Genomic DNA, 21483 nt, shown 5'->3' with positions numbered 1-21483 from the left:
AAATGTTCTAGAGATTCACAACAATGTGAACATACTCAGCACTACTTAAAAATAGTTAAGATAGTAAATTTTCTATTGTTGTTGTTCAGTCGCTAAGTCATGTCTGACTCTTTGTGACCGCACAGACTGCAGCACGCCAGGCTTCCCTGTTCTTCACTCTCTCTCAGAGCTTGCCCACGTTTGTGTCCACTGAGTCAGTGATGTTATCTAGCCATCTCATCCTCTGCTGCCCCCTTTTCTTTTTGCCTTCAATCTTTTCCAACATCAGGGTCTTTTCCAATGAGCTGGCTCTTCACCTCAGGTGGCCACAGTATTGGAACTTCAGCTTCAGCATCAGTCCTTCCAATGAATAGTCAGGGTTGACTTCCTTATAATTGACTGGTTTGATCTCCTTGCAGTCCAAGGGACTCTCAAGAGTCTTCTCCAGCACCACAATTCGTAAACATGAGCTTTCTTTATGGTACAGCTCTCACATTCATACATAACTACTGGGAAAACCATAGCTTTGACTACACAGACTCTCTGATGATCTCTCTGCTTTTTAACATGCCATCAAGGTTTGTCAAAGATTTCTTTTCAAGGAGCAAGCGTCTTTTAATTTCATGGCTGCAGTCACTGTCCACAGTGCTTTTGGACCCCAAGAAAACAAAATCCGTCACTGCTTCCACTTTTCCCTCTTCTATTTGCCATGAAGTAGTGATGGGACCAGATGCCATGATCTTCGTTTTTTAAATGTTGAGTTTCAAGCCAGCTTTTTCATTCTCCTCTCATCCTCATCAAAAGGCTCTTTAGTTCCTCTTCACTTTCTGCCACTAGAGTGGTATCATCTGCATATCTGAAGTTACTGATATTTCTCCCTGAAATCTTGATTCCGGCTTGTGATTCATCCAGGACCAATGTTTCATATGATGTACCCTGCATATAAGCTAAATAAGCAGGGTGACAATATATAGCCTTGATGTACTCCTTTCCCATTTGGAACCAGTCTCTTGTTCCATGTTCAATTCTAACTGTTGCTTCTTGACCTGCATACAGGTTTCTCAGAAGACAAGTACAGCGGTCTGGTATTCTCATCTTGTTAAGAATTTTCCACAGTTTTTTGTGATCCACGGAGTCAAAGGCTTTAGCGTAGTCAATGAAACATGTTTTTTCTGGAATTCCCTTGCTTTTTCTATGACCCAGTAAATGTTGACAATTTGATCTCTGGTTCTTCTGCCTTTTCTAAACCCCACTTGTACATTTGGAAGTTCTCAGTTCACAGAACGCTGAAACCTAGCTTGAAGAATTTTGAGCATAATTTTGCTAGCATGTGAAATGAGCGCAATTGTATGGTGGTTTGAACATTCTTTGGCATTGCCCTTCTTTAGGATTGAGATGAAAACTGACCTTTTGCAGTCCTATGGCTCCTGCTGAGTTTCCCAAATGTACTGACATACTGAGTGCAGCACTTTTACAGCATCATCCCTTGCACATCACTACAATTTTAAACAATTTTTAATTAACAAAAGACTTGTTTGTCCCTATATTTTTATTATTTAAGCACAAATCCTTGCATATAGAAGATGCTTAATATTTATTAGATAGACAGATGGAGGAATGGATAAATGGATGGATGGACTGGAGAGATGGGAATGTGAAGAGAAGTGTAACATATAAACCAATAATTACTATGCCATGTAAATATTGAGAAATGGGCCCTGGATATATGAAGTGGAAAGTTCTTGCTATGACTGGTTTTGACATAACATTTTTCACATAGAATTACTTTGTTTTATCAACCAACACCACAAAATAGATTCACTTCTATTCAGTTGATTAATTCTTATTTTTTCTTTTATTTCTCTTCACTACAGTATAATCTGTCTTCTGACCTACATGATATTATAATAGAAAAATCCATTTTCTGTCACCTTTGCTTTTTATAGCTCCTCTCTTAATCCAAAAGGGTAATATGAAATAAAGCTTACACTCAACACTGCAGAAGAGGAAAGCAGGTGATAAGTTGCTTGCCTCTAGGTTATTAATCAGCTGTCCTCTAGGGCATAATGTTATGAAGCTGCGCCATGTAATAAACAGAGGCAAAAAGAATAATCTCCATTTTCTGACTCTGAAGTGCAGGCATGTGCTATAAAACTAAATTGACATCTGTTAGCAGGCTTGTCACATGAATGGTTTTTTCCTGCAGAATCTGGAATAAATTAGATCTTAAAATAAAACTTGGAACAGAGAGGCTGCTTTACATAATTCCTTCTAATGTTGTGCTGTGAACCTATCGCACTGATTTTAAAGAGAAGTTCTTATAAGAAATGTTTCATTATCATTTTAATTGCAAAAATGTTGAATGCCACTCCATGCTAGGAAATTTGTGTTTTTTAAAAAGGTCCTTATGTTTTTAACTAAAAAGTGGCAAATGAAAATTTCCTTTTCTAATATTTCACAGCTGAAAAAGAAATCAGCTAACCTCCAACTAAAAGTGTGACCACCTTTCCCCAAGCACTTGGAGCCGGCTTCATGGGTGGTTTATTATGCATGGGCACCTCAGAGGCTGACATAGCTGTGCTCCTGAGGCAGAAATCACCAACCTGGGTGTGACCTCACAGATTTGTTCAGGAATCTCTCCCTCAGAGGATTCATTAATATGATAGCAACTTCTTGGGGCTCTTACTGTCAAAAGGCATTAAGCATTTTTTAACACACATAAAGTAACTTGCCAAGCTGCCTGACCTAGTGAATCTGAGCTGCATAGTGCCAAATGTAGTAACATTCCTCTGTCGACCTACTGTTAGGAAAGGAGTCATGAAAAAGGAAACCTTTATGGGCACCTGGAGCTTAGAGCCTCCCTCGCCTCCCTCAGGATTCACTTAGCTCTCATTCCCCAAAGGTTGTCAAAATGGCAAGATTCTCAGACAAATGTGCCAACCTTGGTACACAGCAACAAAGAAAAACAAATGCCGGCTCTCTGGAGGCTAATTTCCTCCATATGTGAAATCTTCCTCTTTGGTAATAATAACAGGTCCCTCGGAAAGTCTTGAAGGAGCGAGAGTCAGTCACAATGCTCTATAAAATAAAGTCCCAAAGCTGGCTCCAAGAATACCCCTCATTCATCTCTATCACCAGCATCAGTTTATTTGCTGGACAGTCTTCTCAAATGGCAGAGATCTGTACCACTCACCCTACAATAAGGAAGACTAAGGCACAGAGGCGACAGAGACTTAGTGAGGAGCCAGGGAGTGGCCCCCAAAGCTGACGGCCAGGATCTGGACCCCCTTCCTGTTTAAAGCATCCTATGCATAGCAGGGGATGAGCGATTTGCAAATGGAAGCTGAGCTTCTGAAGTCCTCTCTATCCATGGAGGCTTCTCAAATGGTGATCTTCATACCACCTGGGGTAGAATGGGGTGGGGTTGGTTAAAAATACAGATTTCCTGAGCTCCATGCCAGACTAGCTGAATCAGAATCTCTGAGCTTGGTCCTGGGTCTGACATCTGAGTCAAGGTCCCTTAAGAAGACTGGATTCTCTGTGGCATGTTACTGTTACTTTTGGTTTGTTTTCTGGTGTTCTGAAATCTGAGAACCTGTAGTTACACAGGTGAGAGTGGGTCTCCAGATTCCAGAGCACTGTTCACACACAATCTTTCCAGTCATGGCTTTTGGCCAAGGGAAACCAAAGGAGAGAACATCTAAGGAAACAAAAACTGTAGCTCAATCCGGACTCACTGAGTGGTTTGAAAATCATTAAGAAGAGTCAAGACTTTCTGTTTCACAGCAAATCTCACCATTATAGATGAGTAAATATGGTAAAAACCCAAAACTCGTTTCCTCAATATTGAGTGCACAAAGTTCTCGACTCACGTCTTCAGGACGACTTGTCCTTAGGGTCCACTGCAGACTGATGGAGGAAGAAAGATGTCTCTGCATTTCAAATCGCAATTCAGTACCATGAATGACTCATTACTCTTAAACTGCCACTGGCTTATTTCACAGAAACACAGCACCATCATGATTAAATATAATAGCTATTCTGCAAGATGAAGTTGCCTTCAAATACACAGAAAGATACACATCTCTCTTTGAAATAAAAGGACTATAAACAAGTCTAAGATTCCTCTGGACCGTAAAAGAATCACCTGGACTTCTACCTTTATCACAGCATATCTTGTTTCCATGCAGTTTTCCATCCAAATGTTCTTTTGAAATATCAGTGACTAAAGCCTCTGGATGCTCATGCTGCTACTGATTAATTCCATAGTAGGTTGTAGGAAAAGGAAAATTATTCAAATTTTGATATCCTGCCTGTTTTATTTAGAAAGGTACCAGGGAGAAAGTCAGGTGGACAAGGATTTATTTCCTGAGCACTTCACTAGGTAGTCAGGATGGGGCGATATACAACAAAGGGTATCTTGGATACACAGTTTAGATGGGAGCACACGCCTGAGAAGCAGAAGTCCACCTGCAGGCTAAAGCCATTAGCCATCTAGGACTCAGGTGTGTCTGGGCCTTGCACGGGTATAGCAGATGACCAGGTGACATTTTCATGAAGGAGAAGAAAAAATTTCTCCTGAGAAAAAATTTGTCCCAGAAAAACAGCATGTCTAGTACAGAAAGCTGGTATAATAGGCTGGCATAGGGAGAAAATGACCTGGAGGATGGATGTGCCTCACTCCACCCTGGCTAAGGACTCAGGCTAGAGCGAGAGGACATCGGAGAGCACAGAGAGGCTCGGGTCCGAGCGATGACATTTACTGTCAATAGCCTCTGCTCCTGTGTTTCTCAGACTGTGGTGCAGACATTGCTACTCAATGTATGGTCCCTAATCAGCAGGATCAGCATTGTCTGGGAGCGTCCTAGAAATACAGAGTCTCGGACCTCACCCCAAACCTCCTAAGTCAACATCTACTTTTTCATTAGATTCTCCAGGTGGTTCACATACATAATAATATACAAGAAACATTGGTACAGAATATGATTGGAGGCAATATAAATAAGCATTTCAAAATCTTTTATTAAGGCATTTTTAATGTATATAGGAAAACAACTGGAACAGTTGACTATTGAGTTGGTGGATACTATTTCTGTAGGTAATTCTAAGGAAGGAAGGTGAATCAGTTAAAAAAAAAAAAATGAAGGCAAGATGCACACCCTCCCCATTGTACCAAACACAAAGCAAAAAAGAGAATGCTAAGGGAGGGAGGGGACAGAAAGGTCAAAGCAGGGCTCAAAAACAAGGTGAACATCTCCAGGGGCCAGAACATAGAGCAGTAAGCAGGACTGAAGCCGGGACATGCTGGGCTCTGCTATAAAGCAGGTAGCAGAGGTCCTGGGGTGCATCTCCTACAAAGAACAGAAACTAAAAGTACTTCCATGACAAAGCAGCTGAGCCACATTCACTGATTCAAGCCAAAGGCTGAAGTGGAGTTCCCTGGACTCAGAAAGGAGACCAAAATAAACTGCTGAAAACCACTAACTGGGGCTATGGCTTAAAACTAGTCATTGGTCTAGGGAGGTAAGAGAAGACAGACTCACTCTTACAAACAGCAAATGAGCCAGGTCCAGACGATTCAGTAACTGGATATTCCCATTATCACTGAAGAAGCAGGAGCCCCCAGATGCTTATATAAGACCGGGTCCTGAAGGCTATTGTAAAATCACTAGGCAGAGAAGGGTGGAACAAAAAAGTAAAGAAAAAAGCAAAACCAAACCAAAAACCTTCCACTGAAAATGAGCTAACAGACTGAACTTGAAAATACAAAATCAAATGATGAAAAACAGCCAACCAAAACAATAACTGGAACATTACTTCATTGAGAGAGTAAATTAATTTTGTTGAACAGTCTGACTAAATTTTAAGTATGTTTAGGGCAAAAGCAGGGAGTCAAGAGATACTTGGGTAACATGGAAGTTTCTTCTCAGAGTACAAAATAAAGCAGGGCAAAGTCTAACAGAGTTTTGTCAAGAGAACACACTGGTCATAGAAAACATGCTCTTCCAATAACACAAGAGACAACTCTACACATAAACATCACCAGATGGTCAATACCAAAATCAGATTGATTATATTCCTTGCAGCCAAAAATGAAGAAGCTCTATATAGTCAGCAAAAATGAGACCTGGAGCTGACTGTGGCTCAGATTATCACCTCCTTACTGCAAAATTCAGGCTTAAGTTGAAGAAAGTAGGCAAACCACTAGGCCATTCCATTATGACCAAATCAAATCCCTTATGATTATATAGTAGAAGTGACAAATAAATTCAAAGGATTAAATCTGACAGAGTCCCTGAAGAACAATGGATGGCGGTTCATAACACTATACAGCAGGTGATGACCAAAACCATCCAAAGGGAAAAAAAAATGCAAGAAGGCAAAATGGTTGTCTGAGGAGGCCTTAAAAATATTTGAGGAAAGAAGAGAAGTGAAAGGCAAAGGAGAAAGGAAAAGATATATCCAAATGAACACAGAGTTCCAGAGAATAGTAAAGAGAGAAAAGAAAACCTTCTTAAGCAAACAATCCAAAGAAATAGAGGAAAACAATAGAATGTGAAATACTAGAGATCTCTTCAAGAAAACTGGAGATATCAAGGGAAAATTTCATGAAAAGATAGGCACAATAAAAGACAGAAATGGCCAGGACCTAGAAGAAGCAGAAGAGATTAAGAAAAGGTGGCAAGAATACACGGTAGAACTATACAAAAAAGAACTTAACAACCCAGATAATCATGATGGTGTGGTCACTCACCTAGAGACAGACACCCTGGAGTGTGAAGTCAAGTGAGACTTAGGAAGCATTACTAAAACAAAGCTAGTGGAGGTGATGGAATTCCAGCTGAGCTATTTCAAATCCTAAAGCATGATGCTATTAAAATGCTGCAGTAAATATGCCAGCAAATTTTGAAAACTCAGCAGTGACCAGAGGACTGGAAAAGGTCAGTTTTCATTCTAATCCCAAAGAAGGACAATGTCAAAGATGTTCAAACTACTATACAATTGTGTTCATTTCATATGCTAGCAAGGTTATGCTCAAAATCCTTCAAGCTAAGCTTCAGCACTATGTGAACTAAGAACTTCCAGATGTACAAGCTGGTTTCAAAAAAGGCAGAGGAACCAAAGATCAAATTGCCAACATCCGCTGAATCATAGAAGAAGCAAGAGAATTCCAGACAAACATCTACTTCTGCTTCACTGACTATGCTAAAGCCTTTGACTGTGTGGATCACAACAAATTGTGGAAAATTCTTAAAGAGATGGGAATACCAGACCACCTTATCTGTCTCCTGAGAAACCTGTGTGTGGGTCAAGGAACAACAGTTAGAATCGGACATGGAACAACAGACTAGTTCAAAACTGAGAAAGGAGTATGACAAGGCTGTATATTTGTCCCCCTGCTTACTGAACTTACATGCAGAGTGAAAGTGAAAGTTGTTCAGTCGTGTCCAACTCTGCAACCCCATGGACTACACAGTCCATGGAATTCTCCTGGCCAGAATACTAGAATGGGTAGCCATTCCTTTCTCCAGGGGATCTTCCCAACCCAGGGATCAAACCCAGGTCTCCTGCATTACAGGTGGATTCTTTACCAGCTGAGCTATCAGGAAATCCCAATATACAGAGTACATCACGTGAAGTGCTGGGATGGATGAATCACAAGCTGGAATCAAGATTGCCGAGACAAATATCAACAACCTCAGATATGCAGATGATACCGCTCTAATGGCAGAAAGTGAAGAGGAACTAAAGAGCAGTTTGATGAGGGTGAAATAGGAGAGTGAAAAAGCTGATTTGAAACTCAATATTCAAAAAACTAAGATCATGGGATCCGGCTCCATCACTTTATGGCAAATAGAAGGGGAAACTGTGGAAGCAGTGACAAATTTTATTTTCTTAGGGTCCAAAATCACTGTGGGTGATGACTTGGCCATGAAATTAAAAGATGTTCTTTAGAAGGAAAACTATGACAAACCTAGACAGCATATTTAAAAACAGAGGGGGAGGGAGGGGGATGGGGTTCAGGATGGGGAACATGTGTACACTCGGGGCGGATTCATGTTGATGTATGGCAAAACCAATACAATATTGTAAAATTAAAAAAAAATTTTTTTAATTCTAAAAAAATAAATAAATAAAAAACAGAGACATCACTTTGCCAACAAAGGTCCATAGAATCAAAGCTATGATTTTTCCAGTAGAGAGGTGCGGATGTGAGAGCTGGACCATAAAGAAAACTGAGCGCCGAATAAGTGATGCTTTCAAATTATGGTGCTGGAGAAAATTCTTGAAGTCCCTTGGACAGCAAGGAGATCAAACCAGTCAATCCTAAAGGAAATCAACCCTGAATATTCATTGGAAGGAGTGATGCTGAAGCTGAAGCTCCAATACTTTGGCCACCTGATGCGAAGAAATGACTCATTGGAAAAGACCCTGATGCTGGTCTTCTGAGGGCAAGAGGAGAAGGTGACAGCAGAGGATAAGATGGTTAAACAGCATCACTGATTCAATGGGCATGAATTTGAGCAAACTCCTAGAGATCGTGAAGGACAGGGAAGCCTGGCGTGCTGCAGTACAAAGAGTCAGACACGACTTAGTGACTGGAAAACAATAACAACAGGCTGTACACAAACTAAAACTGTATCTAAAAAATATGAAAATAAAGGACTCTATAATAGCATTTCATATAAAACTAACCCCCCTCCCCCAAAAAAAGTTTGTATGGCAGAATCAACAGCAGACAAAACAGAACTTAAGGCAAAAGGGATTTCTAGAAATAAAAAGAGACATAATATATACACATGGTGGAATGTTTTTCCTGAAAGTGTCTATCATTTTCCATTTCCAACACCAAAGCAGGAACAGTATTCCTAATAAGCATTTCAGGGTAGTGGAGTATCAACATATTGCTTATATGTGCAAACTTGATAAGCAAGAAGTAAAGGGAATCTTTCTGTGGTTTAATTTCAAAGTTTGTATTCTCTTAAACACAGCACCAACCACACAACAGAACTGTTGTTTTGTAATTAATGGCAGGCTCTCTGCCCAGGGAAGCAGAAAGTGGCATTCCCTTCAGAGTCCAAGGCAACACACAACCTTGGGGACAGAGTCCTGGGTAAGGGAGGACTTACCTGCCAGGGCTGAACAGGCAGGAAGTCCAGCTCCAGCTTCATCACCTGACTGGTATCCTCAGCCACAAGGTCTACATCAGCTCTGTATTACTTCTCAGCAGCTTCTTTCACTTGCATACAGCACAGTATTTACTTTCTATACAATCGCCAGCAAAGCTGTTTGGTGCCCTGAGTCAGTTAACAAGAATAGTCTATGACCAAATCTGAAGGACCAATTCCCTTCAATTTCACACAAAGATTTCATTAAAAAAAAAAAACTCGTAACTAGCATTAGGTGCAGTTAGCAATTTCCAGAGAAATCACTGATATATTTTCCCTGGAACAAAGAAAGGTAAAAAAGCTTCTATAAAATTTAGTAAAAACTTACTGAAATTATTAGAGGGGTGGCATGGGGAGGAAGATGGGAGGGAGGTTCAAAAAGGAGGGGATATATGTATACCTATGGCTGATTCATGTTGAGGTTTGACAGAAAACAGCAAAATTCTGTAAAGCAATTATCCTTCAATAAAAAATAAATTAATTAAAAAACTTACTGAAATTATTAATAAATAATTTCAATTTACAATCAAATGACAAATTCACTCCAGGCACTCTGCTGGAAGTTTTCACCCTGTGTTCTCTGCTCTAATTCTCAGAAACAATCCATTTAGGTAGTATCATTGTCCCCATTTTATTGACAATCAAATTGAGGGCCAGAAAGGTTAAATGACTTGCTTGAGAACCCATGCCTCAAACCTAGAGTAATGAGTCTTACAAAGGTAAGCTCTAATGCAGTCCTGTTATTCATATTATTATCAGCATGATTATGACTGAAAATAATTTCTCATTAACCAGCCTGGATCATTTAGGGATACTCTGTGTAATAAAGTCTTATGATTAATATAAGCAGAAACCTCAGATTCGATATTTCTAATCACATTCCGGAAAAATTCGGATGCCTAGTTACAGCAATAAGCACTCAGCCAAAAGCAGACAGTTAATCATTCCAAATAATGCTAAATCCAGGTGATATTATTCCCTGACAGACTGGGCTTCTCAAGCACATGCTTTTGCTGATGCAGCTGCTTCTCACTTGATGCTTTAGAAAGGTTTTTTGATTTACGGTTTGAAGTTAAAATTACCAGAGAGTTTTAAAAGCAGTATGAAAGCCATATGCATCTTACTGTCACCATCTTAAGACTCTGCCTTTCATTTTTGCCTGAGTGACTGGAATCTAGGTATTAAAGATAAGAAAAATAACCGCCTAAAATGGAAAAATCACAAAACTATATGAGATATTTTAAAGTCCTGAAGTGAAAACAAAATAACAAAACCCCTTTGGTTTCTATAGTCACTTTCAGGAAAAATAAGTGAAGGAGGCAAGGCAAACACACTGACATTTTTTAGTGTGTTTTTCCTATTTGTTTTCCCTGCCAGAGATACATCCTATTTATCAGGGTCTGTACACATGCTGAAAAATGAAAACTGACCTTGTCTGCTGCAGGCCAGAACCGAGGTTTCCTTTTATCTGGCACCACGTAGCTCCTAGAAGCATGTTCCTAATGGAAGCAATCATTCACCAATGGCTTTAGATTTTGTTGTTTTTGTTTTAAAGCATTTACCCAAAAAAAATCTTTATGAAAGAATATCAGTATCTTTTAAATTTTCAACAAGGGATGTTTTTTTTTAAGGGGAAAATACATACATGGCAATTCTGAGCCAGATCACTTTCATTATTTATGGGGTTTTCTTTCCTCCATTTTTTTTTTTGTGGTAAAATGCACATAACATAAAATTACCACCTTAATAATTTTTACATGTCATTATTAGTGTTTTCAATAAAAATAATAGCCCTAGGAATATAAAAAAAATCCTTTAAAACATTTTTCCTTTTTAGGAGTCTCTGTAAATATTTCTTCTGTGTGAGAAGCAGTGTTATAAGAAGCATGATATTTTATCTACAGCATAAAGGTTTGCCCACTGCAGCTCCCATGGAGTGAAACAATTCAGGTGCCTACCTCGTAGACATTTTTCATACAATATGTGGCATAGATAAATTATATCCACAGATCACTTTTTGAAGTCTCATTCTAGCCTCACATTTACCAAATCTTTGGCTAAAATATTATCAAAAAAAGCAAAATGGCTTTGTGTTTCACCTCTAGACACTCAGTCTTTTCTTTGAAGAATGGGGGTGGAGGACCAGGGTATAAAAAGCATGAAGGCGGAGCAGTAAGACTCCTAGATGAATGCAAAGAATGAGTAGTTAGCTCTTTGAACAATCTAGAGTTGACATGTCAAAGGGTCAAGGCAATAATCTTCAGCCACCAAAAAAACCATCTATGAAGGTAACAAACAGCAAAAACAAAATAATATTCTGAAAAATGCTTTCACTTCTTTGGGTTCTGTTCAAAGATTTTTATCCCCAAACTCCTGTATGTGTTTCATTAAGGCTCCTAACTACTACCATGCTAGTTTCTCTCAATGGCAAATCAAAATACAAACACAAAATTCAAAACACATGTTAAAAGAACACAAAATTCTTTGAAGTTGTTCTTGAAGAAGTTCCTGCTGTCCAATTAAAGAAAGTTTTTTCTGTTTTTTGGATTTTTTTAAAAGAGGAGGCTGAAGAAGAGGGGGAAGGGAAGGAAAAAGAACAATGCAGAGGAAGTCTTTTTATTAAAGATCAAGCAGCCAATTCAAGTTTAAAATTGAATTCCATATATATACTGTGTCTCAGGAACACCCATTCTGGCATGTCCTAAATTACATGCCATCTCTGGGGATAATAAGCCAAGGGAGGCTAAGCCCAAGAAGGGTTGCCAATCAAATGCAAGACAACTACACTCAGGAGAATTTCTCTAGCATCTACGTACAGAATGCGGTTGGTCACATTTACACTAAAAACTGCTTTCAAAAAACACAGTTCAAAGATAAAGTTTCCTTTTGCTATCCATTCACAATACAATATTTATAGAGATTTGACATCTTTTGATATAATTGTATCAGTTGCAATACACATAATATCCATTCAGTTTTACAAAGTACATTTTAATCAAAGCTACACATATCTTCTGACCTTTAAGAGCCTGGAGACCCAAAATCATTGTTACAACAGTGAGAAACATGATACACAAGCAATCTCTTATCAAACATAAACCTGGCTCTGATTACTTTTTGTATTTGAAGCAGATATAAGTAGTTTGCTCTGTCTGGAAATTTAAAATCAATTGCCAAATGGAAACGGTACTCTTGAGCCCACCATCAGAGTTAGTTTCTTATTCTCCTTGCCGAGTCTTGGTCAAAACCTTAAGCACTACTCAACAGCAACTAAAACCTTGAAATCAATTTAAATATCTCTATCCTTGCCAAAATTTTATATCTACAGAGCAGACTCTATAAATAATAATAAGGTTAAAACTGAACTTTCAACTATCCAATCCTTGATTTGCATTAAAAAAACAAGCAAACAGCTTATGAGTTTGTTCACTTTAAATATGAAATCAAATGAAACATCTGACCTTGTGATGCCCAAATTCATTCAAAATGGCTCCCAGTTTTCTGGTGTTGCCATACGGCTTTTGGGCAGCAACAGCTGGATGGGGGTCCCGCCAATCGATGGACAAACGGTGAAACCAAAGACGCTCACTTTCCAGAACATGAGCTGATTTAACACTAGGATCAAAACGATGGACTTCACATCCATTGCTGGCCATGCCAACCTCAAAATGGGTATCATCACTTCCCAGGCTGAAAGAAAGAGGACAGAAATTAGTAACAAAAAAAATATAATGAACAAAAAGTGTTAACTGACAGAAACGATAGTGCCGAGGCCAACTTTCTTAGCCATATCAAGCCTTCTCCTATTTTAGAACATGGCTGGTTATACACATTCAATAAACCTTCCTTCACAAAAAGCATTAAAGCTAAAAGCTTCTGGATAAAAGAGAGAAATTAGGTGCCAAATGCAGACTAGAGAATCACATGTTCAAACATGTAAAAGCATATCAAATTGATTTTTTTAAAGATATAAGCTATAGTATCAATGAAACAAAGACTATCTAGTCGTCTCAGAAGATATTCTCAGAATATGTCAAAAATAAAAAGTCCAAGCATCAGTTCCCTTAGGGAGAGGTGCATTCTGCTAACAAGGTAATTTGTCTTCCTTGTGATGGCCATGGTGCTGTGCATGCAGTTTGACTTAAAACAACAGCTGCTTTCTTTAGAAATGGGGTGTATTTTAAATAGCACAGTTAAAGAAAAAAGGCAGACGTCTGTGGTTCTACTGAATCTGGTACTCAAGAAGCAAAAGAGGTATATCACCTCAATTCACTCAAGCGAGGGGAAGAAATTTGGAATTAATTGTACTTAAGCACCCAGTTAGGTAACACATTGTGGAATATTCATATACTTACAAATTTCTAATTTACTGAGAAATATTTCTTACTTAGTGATGTAAGATTCATAGCTTTGATTAAATCATTATTTTGAATGAAAAACATTAAATTAACCAAGAGAGGATGATTTTTTTAATAGTAAGTATGACTTTTCTGCCCAAATGTGCCCAAAAGATGTGATTAAAGATACCAAGATCGCCAAGTACCAGTAATGCATTGGCCAATCTTGAACCCAGTGCAGAAATGCATCATTCTCTTAGACTCTACTATTTTAGACTATTTTATCATTTGGAAATATATAAGCTCATTAGATGACAATTTAGTTAACCAAAATAAGTCTTCAGTACAGAGATCTTCCACCTAGACATTCTTAATACTCTATTTGCCTTGTTCTTTCTTTCCCTTTATTCCCACTACATCGCTTCATTCTCATTGGACCCATGTCATATCAGCCTTCTGCTATTCTTCAGCTCTAATTCACTTGACAATTTTGGCTAGAAAAAGATTCAGCACTCTTCTCACAAACACTCCCATTCCTTCTACCCAAGAGATCCTGTTTCCTGTATTGAACCTCCTCCTGAGCCCACACAGCTCAGACCACCATAGTCTCTATCTGAGCTTTTTCCCAGTTTGTTCATTATCTAATCTGGGGTTGCAAGCTGACTTGCTGGGCCTAACTCTTCACCCCTTCATCCACACTACTGCCATGCTCACCATGGATGGAGTGTCCTTTCTTGCCCCTGGATTTTTTGGCTTGACTATGTGACTTGCATTTTAGAAGAAAGGGACATGATGCTAGTCCTGATCCTAGGCTTTGAGCACTTTAGTTTACTCTCTTGTACCATTATTGTGATTAAAAAACATACTGGATAGTTTGCTGGGCTCAGAAAAGAAACTAAAAACAAGAAGCAGAGCTGCCCCAGACAATCCACTGACCTTCTATGAAACACAGAGCTGCCCTCAGCCATCTCAGCCTGAAGTAGAGTCTCTCAGCTGAACCTAACCTGGATCGATTGAAATTCAACTGATTTGCAGACATATAAACAATAATAAATAATGGTTTTAAGCTACTGAGTTTTAGAGCGACTTGTTACACAGCACTAGCTAACTGACAAACCTGGCATTAAATGTAAATCCAAGAGTTGCAATAGTAAAAGTGAAAGTCACTAAGTCACGTCCAACTCTTTGTGACCCCATTGACTATACAGTCCGATGGAATTCTCCAGGCCAGAATACTGGAGTGGGTACCCTTCTCCAGGGGATCTTCCTAACTCAGGGATCAAACCCAGGTCTTCTGCCTTGCAGGCACATTCTTTATTAGCTAAGCCACAAGGGAAGCTCAAGAATACTGGATTGGGTAGCCTATCCCTTCTCCAGGAGATCTTCCCAACTCTGGAATTGAACCAAGGTCTCCTGCATTGTGGGCAGATTCTTTACCAACTGAGCTATTAGGGAAGCAATAGATACCACAACTGTGTGGATCACAATAAACTGTGGAAATTTCTTAAAGAGATGGGCATACCAGACTATCTGACCTGTCTCTTGAGAAACCTGTATGCAGGTCAGGAAGCAACAGTTAGAACTGGACATGGAACAACACACTGCTTCCAAATAGGAAAAGGAGTATGTCAAGGCTGTATATTGTCACCCTGCTTATTTAACTTATATTCAGAGTACATCATGAGAAATGCTGGGCTGGAGGAAGCACAAGCTGGAATCAAGACTGCCGGGAGAAATATCAATAACTTCAGATATGGAGATGACACCACTCTTTTGGCAGAAAGTGAAGAGGAACTAAAAAGCCTCTTGATGAAAGTGAAAGAGGAGAGTGAAAAAGTTGGCTTAAACCTCAACATTCAGAAAACTAAGATCATGGCATCTGGTCCCATCACTTCATGGGAAATAGATGGGGAAACAGTGGAAACAGTTCAGACTTTATTTTTGGGTGCTCCAAAATCAGTGCAGATGGTGATTGCAGCCATGAAATTAAAAGATGCTTACTCCTTGGAAGGAAAGTTATGACCAACCTAGATAGCATATTGAAAAGCAGAGACATTACTTTGCCAACAAAGGTCCGTCTAGTCAAGGCTATGGTTTTTCCAGTGGTCATGTATGGATGTGAGAGTTGGACGGTAAAGAAAGCTGAGTGCCGAAGAAATGATACTTTTGAACTGTGGTGCTGGAGAAGACTCTTGAGAGTCCCTTGGATTGCAAGGAGATCCAACCAGTCCATCCTAAAGGAGATTAGACCTGGGTATTCATTGGAAGGACTGATGTTGAAGCTGAAACTCCAATACTTTGGCCACCTCACGTGAAGAGTTGACTCATTTGAAAAGACCCTAATACTGGGAAGGATTGGGGGCAGGAGGAGAAGGGGACGACAGAGGATGAGATGGCTGGATGGCATCACTGACTCAACGCACATGGGTTTGGGTAGACTCCGGGAGTTGGTGATGGACAGGGAGGCCTGGTGTGCTGTGATTCTTGGGGTCACAAAGAGTCAGACACAACTGAGTGACTGAACTGAACTGAACTGAGATACTACAAAGCATTTTTTAGTAGTCAGATTTGTTTCTATATAGATCAGAATGTTATAGAAATCACCTGTCCCAAAAGATTTTTCATGTAATTGAATTTATCAAAATTTAGGTGAGCAAACTTGTGTTTTCATGGAAATACGGAACTCGACAGAAAAATGGAAGTTTGGTAGTTTTACTAAGAGATCAAAACACTAGTCAAAAAAGTACTCATTAAATATAATTTGTAGATAAAGTCTAGAGTAAATAAATGTGAATGATTTATTTCTCTTTGAATTTTCAGAATATCAGTTCAAGAAAAGATCTTCCACTGTAAAACATGTATATATTTTAATCAAGGCCTCAAAAAATTTTAAGAATAGCCATACACAGTTGTATAACTAATTTTTAGTAAGCATTATATTATACATTGATATGTTTTCAATTTAAACTCATTTCTTATAGTTAAAAAAATAACAAATGCACTTTAAAAAGTTCAAGTTGTACATAAATATATAAAACAAAAAGTAAAAGTTTCCTAGTACTAGAATTTTAGCCATCAATTGCCAGAGATAATCACTTAGCAATTTTTTGTGTATCCTTCCAGAAATTTTCTACACATGTACAAGGATTCTCTATTAGAAATATCATAAGTACACATATACATATATAAGTTAGTTATTAGATGACGAAGAACTATTTTGGGTGATATACTAAATAACATGAAACTACTGAAATTTGCAAATTTTTTGTTATGCTACCTTTACTGAATAAAATCCACTTAATTTAAATATATAATATGCACTGTATTGGAAAGTAATAAACTACATTTATTTAATCAATGCCTGTAATTCTTATTTTCCTTTATTCAAAATGGTACTTCTTCACGCTTAGTTTAAATGAGTCAAGTTTGTGGCAGGAGTAAAACGCCAAAGCAGGAACAAATTTGATGCAGATAGGTGATGCAAAAAGTGGCCCAAAGGGGCAAAGGCAAGGCTCACGTTCAATCCAGGCAGTTCCAAAGCATGTGCGCTCTACACTCGACCTCACTGCAAATAAGCGCAGGGCACAGAATTATGGAAGGAATATTTGTGAACTTGGGGGTCTACAAAATTGTCAGCTAGGCACCCCACTCCAGTACTCTTGCCTGGAAAATCCCATGGACGGAGGAGCCTGGTAGGCTTCAGTCCATGAGGTCATGAAAAGTCGGACACGACCGAGCGACTTCACTTTCACTTTTCACTTTCATGCATTGGAGAAGGAAATGGAAACCCACTCCAGCGTTCTTGCCTGGAGAATTCCAGGGACGGCGGAGCCTGGTGGGTTGCTATCTATGGGGTCGCACAGAGTTGGACACCACTGAAGTGACTTAGCAGCAGCAGCAGCAGACAATAAAGCTACATAAAGTAAAGGACTGTGTCAATCTTGCTTATTTCTGAATCCTTAGTGCTGAGGGGATAGATGAATGATGACAGATAAACCTACAAAATGCTGCACTAAGTGAAAGAAAACTATTAGGTAGGGCCTGGAAGTGCCAGAATATACAGTCCAATATCCAATGTGACATGGAATGGGCTATATTTCACTGAGATATTCGTGTATATTTACAAACATTTAACACTTTATATGTTCAAGACACTACACTAGACACCAGAGACAGATAAATTAACCTGATGCTTGATCTGGAGAAACTCATAAGTAGTAAAGAAGAAATATTTTTGAACAAATATCTATAATAAACTAAAATAAAATTATTATTTATACCAAAAATGTATGTAGTCTATAAGGAAACTATTTTCTGCTCTTATTTAACTGAAAAGAGAATTCACTGTGGAAAAATTTTTCTTTACAGACATTTTTTAAATATATATTTTATGTATATATTATAAATACAGATCATGATGGTATGGCTTCTACCTTAAGGTTTAAGATAGTTGTTCCAGTTCCTGCCAGCATAACTGCACTCCAGCTATCAGGAAAAGTAAAAGGGGAGGTGAAAGTCACATCCTTTCCTCCTCGTGACATGGCCTAGAAATTGCTCCTATCACTTGCACTCATATCCTATTGCTAAAAGCTAGTCACATGGCCCCTTGCAGCTGCACGGAAGTCTAGAATATGCAATCTTTGGCAAGGTGACTGTGTGCCCTGCTAAACTCTGGGGTTCTGTTACCAAAGAAGAATGAAACAATGAATATTGGTGGACAACTAGAAATTTCTGCTACAAGCCATTTTTGAAACAGGTAAGCTGTCAATACATATATTCAAAGATATAAGCCTTCATGAACACTGTAACCTATCCCTCTATATGGAGGAGAGAATAAATTATATAACTCATGCTTATATTAACAAATATTAATATTATTCTATATATGTTGACATAAAGATTTGAGACCACAACAAACTCTTCAGCACAGAAGGGTTGTCAAATCTGAGGGATTTGTTGAAGAAATAGGAAGGGAGGAAAGGGCAAATTATAGGGCTAAATACCCAAAGGTAACAGAATAACAGAATAACCATCTTAGCCCTCCTCAGAGAGCAACAACCAGGATCCCTAAGTATAGTTGTGTGGGTTGTACACTAAACAACTCTAGGGGGCACCACTCCTAGTCATCATAATGATTATCCAACAGATGGTAGTAAAAGTTCTTGAGGGAGGAGATGCCTTTTCCCACATGTGTAAAAGTGTCCATTGGACTAGCTACAGTACTGGCAATTGCATGCCCTCTGATGCTACTGAAGGGTATCAGTATGGGATACAGATACCCTTATACAGAAGGGATGTTTGTGGCACTTTAAAATCCTTGATTACTCTTTTAAAAATATTTCTAGGAGTATTAGGGTAACTGTCCTTTATGTTCCCTAAAATGCAGAAACTCAGAGTATAAACACATGAAGAGATACTCAATATCACTAACTAGTAGGAGAAACAAAACTGTAATGAGATACCATTTCACAGCTACTAGGATGGCTATACACAAAAAGACCAATAATAGTAAGTGTTGATGACAATATGGAGAAATTGGAACCCTCATACACTGTTGGTGGGAACATAAAATGGTGTATAACCAAGAGATATGAATACATATGTCCACACACAAAAATCCGTACATGAGCATTCACAGCAATATCATTCATAGTAGCCAAAAGGTGGAAAAAACCCAAACGTCTATCAGCCAATGAATGAATAAAGTGTGCTATATCCATACAGTGCAATATTATTTGGCAGCAAAAAGGAATGAAGTACAGATACATGTAATAACATGGATAAAACTGGAAAGTATTATGCTAAATGAAAAAATCAGTCAAAACACCACGTATTAAATGCTTCCATTTATATGAAATGTCCAGAATAGGTGAAACTATAAAGACAGAAAATAGATTAAAGGTTGCCTAGAAGTGGGAGATGAAAAGACGGAAGTTGGTAAGAGGAAATTGGGAGTGACCACTACTGAGTACAGGCCTTTCTTTCTTGGGGTGATGATAATGTTCTAAAATTGACTGCAGTGACTAGAAACCACTGAATCATACCCTAAATGGATGAATTGTGTGGTATGTGAATTATATCTCAATATAAAGCTGTTTAATAAACTAAAAAGAAAAAAAATCAGACCATATATAGGGAAAGTTTTTAACTCTCATCATTGAAGACAGAAAGGTTGGAAGAAGTAAGACAATTTGTATTTTCCCCAGGAGTATCAGTCATCCTTTCCTCGTTCCAGCAGGAACCAGACAATCTGGACAAATAATCACCTAGATCTGTAAACTGCCAACTACTAGAGAGAAAGTAACTGTGTGTGCTCAGTCACCACGTCGTGTCTGACTTTGCAACCCTATGGACTGTGGCATGCCAGGCTCTTCTGTCCATGGGTTTCTCCAGGCAAGAATATTGGAGTGGGTTGCCATGCACTCCTCCAGGGGATCTTCCCAATCCAGGGATCAAACTCGCATCTCCTGCATTGCAGGAGGATTCTTTTACCACTGTCAGAGAGAAAGTAATAGGTTTTCCAAAGCATAAATGACAATGAATAGTGGATAAAAATATTTTATAATTATTTATTTTTATTAAATAACCTTGCATAAAATGCCAAAATTTTCATCTAAAACATATATTCTTAACAGGAATGATATCATCCCTAAGCGAGGAGCGGGGATTGATTCTTGAAGTATATGTTTAAAGTATAGATAATATATATGTTACATAAATAGATATAGTGTATAGCATTAAAATTTCATGGGGAAGATGATTAGGGGAAAAAATTGTCTAAAAAGAGTCCTTGGGAACATGATTTTCTAATTCCTCATTCATATAAAAAATGAGCTCTTACTGTGTTAATTAAACTATTAAAAGATAGAAATTTTGGCTCCAGAGCTCATTCATTCCTCTTGAAAGGCTCAGGGTAACCAGAAGCCCCAGATTTTCTGCCTAAGATATTGGCTCTTGTTGCCTAAACCACATATCAAGTTTTCTTGTCTCATGCTGAGAATTTACGTCTTAAAACCAATGGTACATCATGTCAGAAAACTAAAGAAGAGGCAAAAAAGATTTATCCCTTCTCAAATTTTCTCCTCTACTCCCACTCCTACCCCCGAAATATAATCTTTGATATAAAGGATTAAAAGGTGATTTTTCCTAATTGACTTTAGCTACCATCTTCATTTCTACCCCATCTCCCCACCATCACCCATCCACCTTATATACAAGAAGACTTGCAGGGCAGACCCCATCTGAAGTCAAGCAACCGCACAGCCTCTTCTCACTTAACTTCTCTTTCCCCTTCTCCATAACATAATCTTTCTTTTCAGGGCCCTCCCCTATCTGTTCTATCCCTTTTCAAAACTAAAATGGATCTGCTTTAAATTTTCAACTGAACTTGACTCAGAGTACACTCCTAGAAAAATTCTTGTACATTAACTGCAGAATAAAAAGCTTTGATTCCTAGTAAAGAAATTTCAGACATTAGAGAGAATGTAGAGGTGATACCTCCTTCATTCCTTGGAGGTGGAAGAAAGGTAGGACACAGATCAGAGAAGGGTATTCAGCCTCTGCCTTCTGATCAGTATGTCCTGAGATTCTTTCTTCCTCACACTCCTAGAAGGTCACCTCCAGCTGCAGCTTCATTCATTACGCTCAGTTAGGATAGGAATGGCGAAGCACAGCAGTGGCTTGGATGGTCTGCTACTGCAGCCCTGGGGCTTAGAGCTTGGCCTGAATGTAGGAGCACCATGACCCACTTGCCTCCTGCCCAGCCCATCTACCTCACAATTCTCCCAACACTCCCAAATGTTTCTGCTTCATTTCAGAACCACCACTTGTGGCCTGGGTCTCTTTCTTCCCTCAGCATCAACTGAGATGTTGTCAGTTGGCTATTTGCCTTCCCCATCTCTGTTCATTTCCAAGGCAACCCATTCACTATCACGGTAATCCAAGTCTATGCCCCAACCAGTAATGCTGAAGAAGCTGAAATTGAACAGTTCTATGAA

General features: G+C 38.8%; 1 protein-coding gene across 2 annotated transcripts in view; it reads right to left on the bottom strand.

The window, feature by feature from the left end:
• Positions 1–21483, bottom strand: part of METTL24 (methyltransferase like 24) — a 127427-nt gene that overhangs the window by 43837 nt on the left and 62107 nt on the right. For both annotated transcript variants that reach the window (XM_070795980.1, XM_070795981.1), the window contains one exon: positions 12611–12839. In XM_070795980.1, the coding sequence (XP_070652081.1) occupies positions 12611–12839 (229 nt within the window). The remainder of the gene's footprint in view (positions 1–12610; positions 12840–21483) is intronic.

The sequence above is a fragment of the Bos indicus genome, chromosome 9 (assembly GCF_029378745.1).
Source record: "Bos indicus isolate NIAB-ARS_2022 breed Sahiwal x Tharparkar chromosome 9, NIAB-ARS_B.indTharparkar_mat_pri_1.0, whole genome shotgun sequence".
Taxonomy (NCBI): domain Eukaryota; kingdom Metazoa; phylum Chordata; class Mammalia; order Artiodactyla; family Bovidae; genus Bos; species Bos indicus.
Note: the sequence above shows the minus strand (reverse complement) of the source record. Positions and strands in the feature narration are given on the sequence as shown.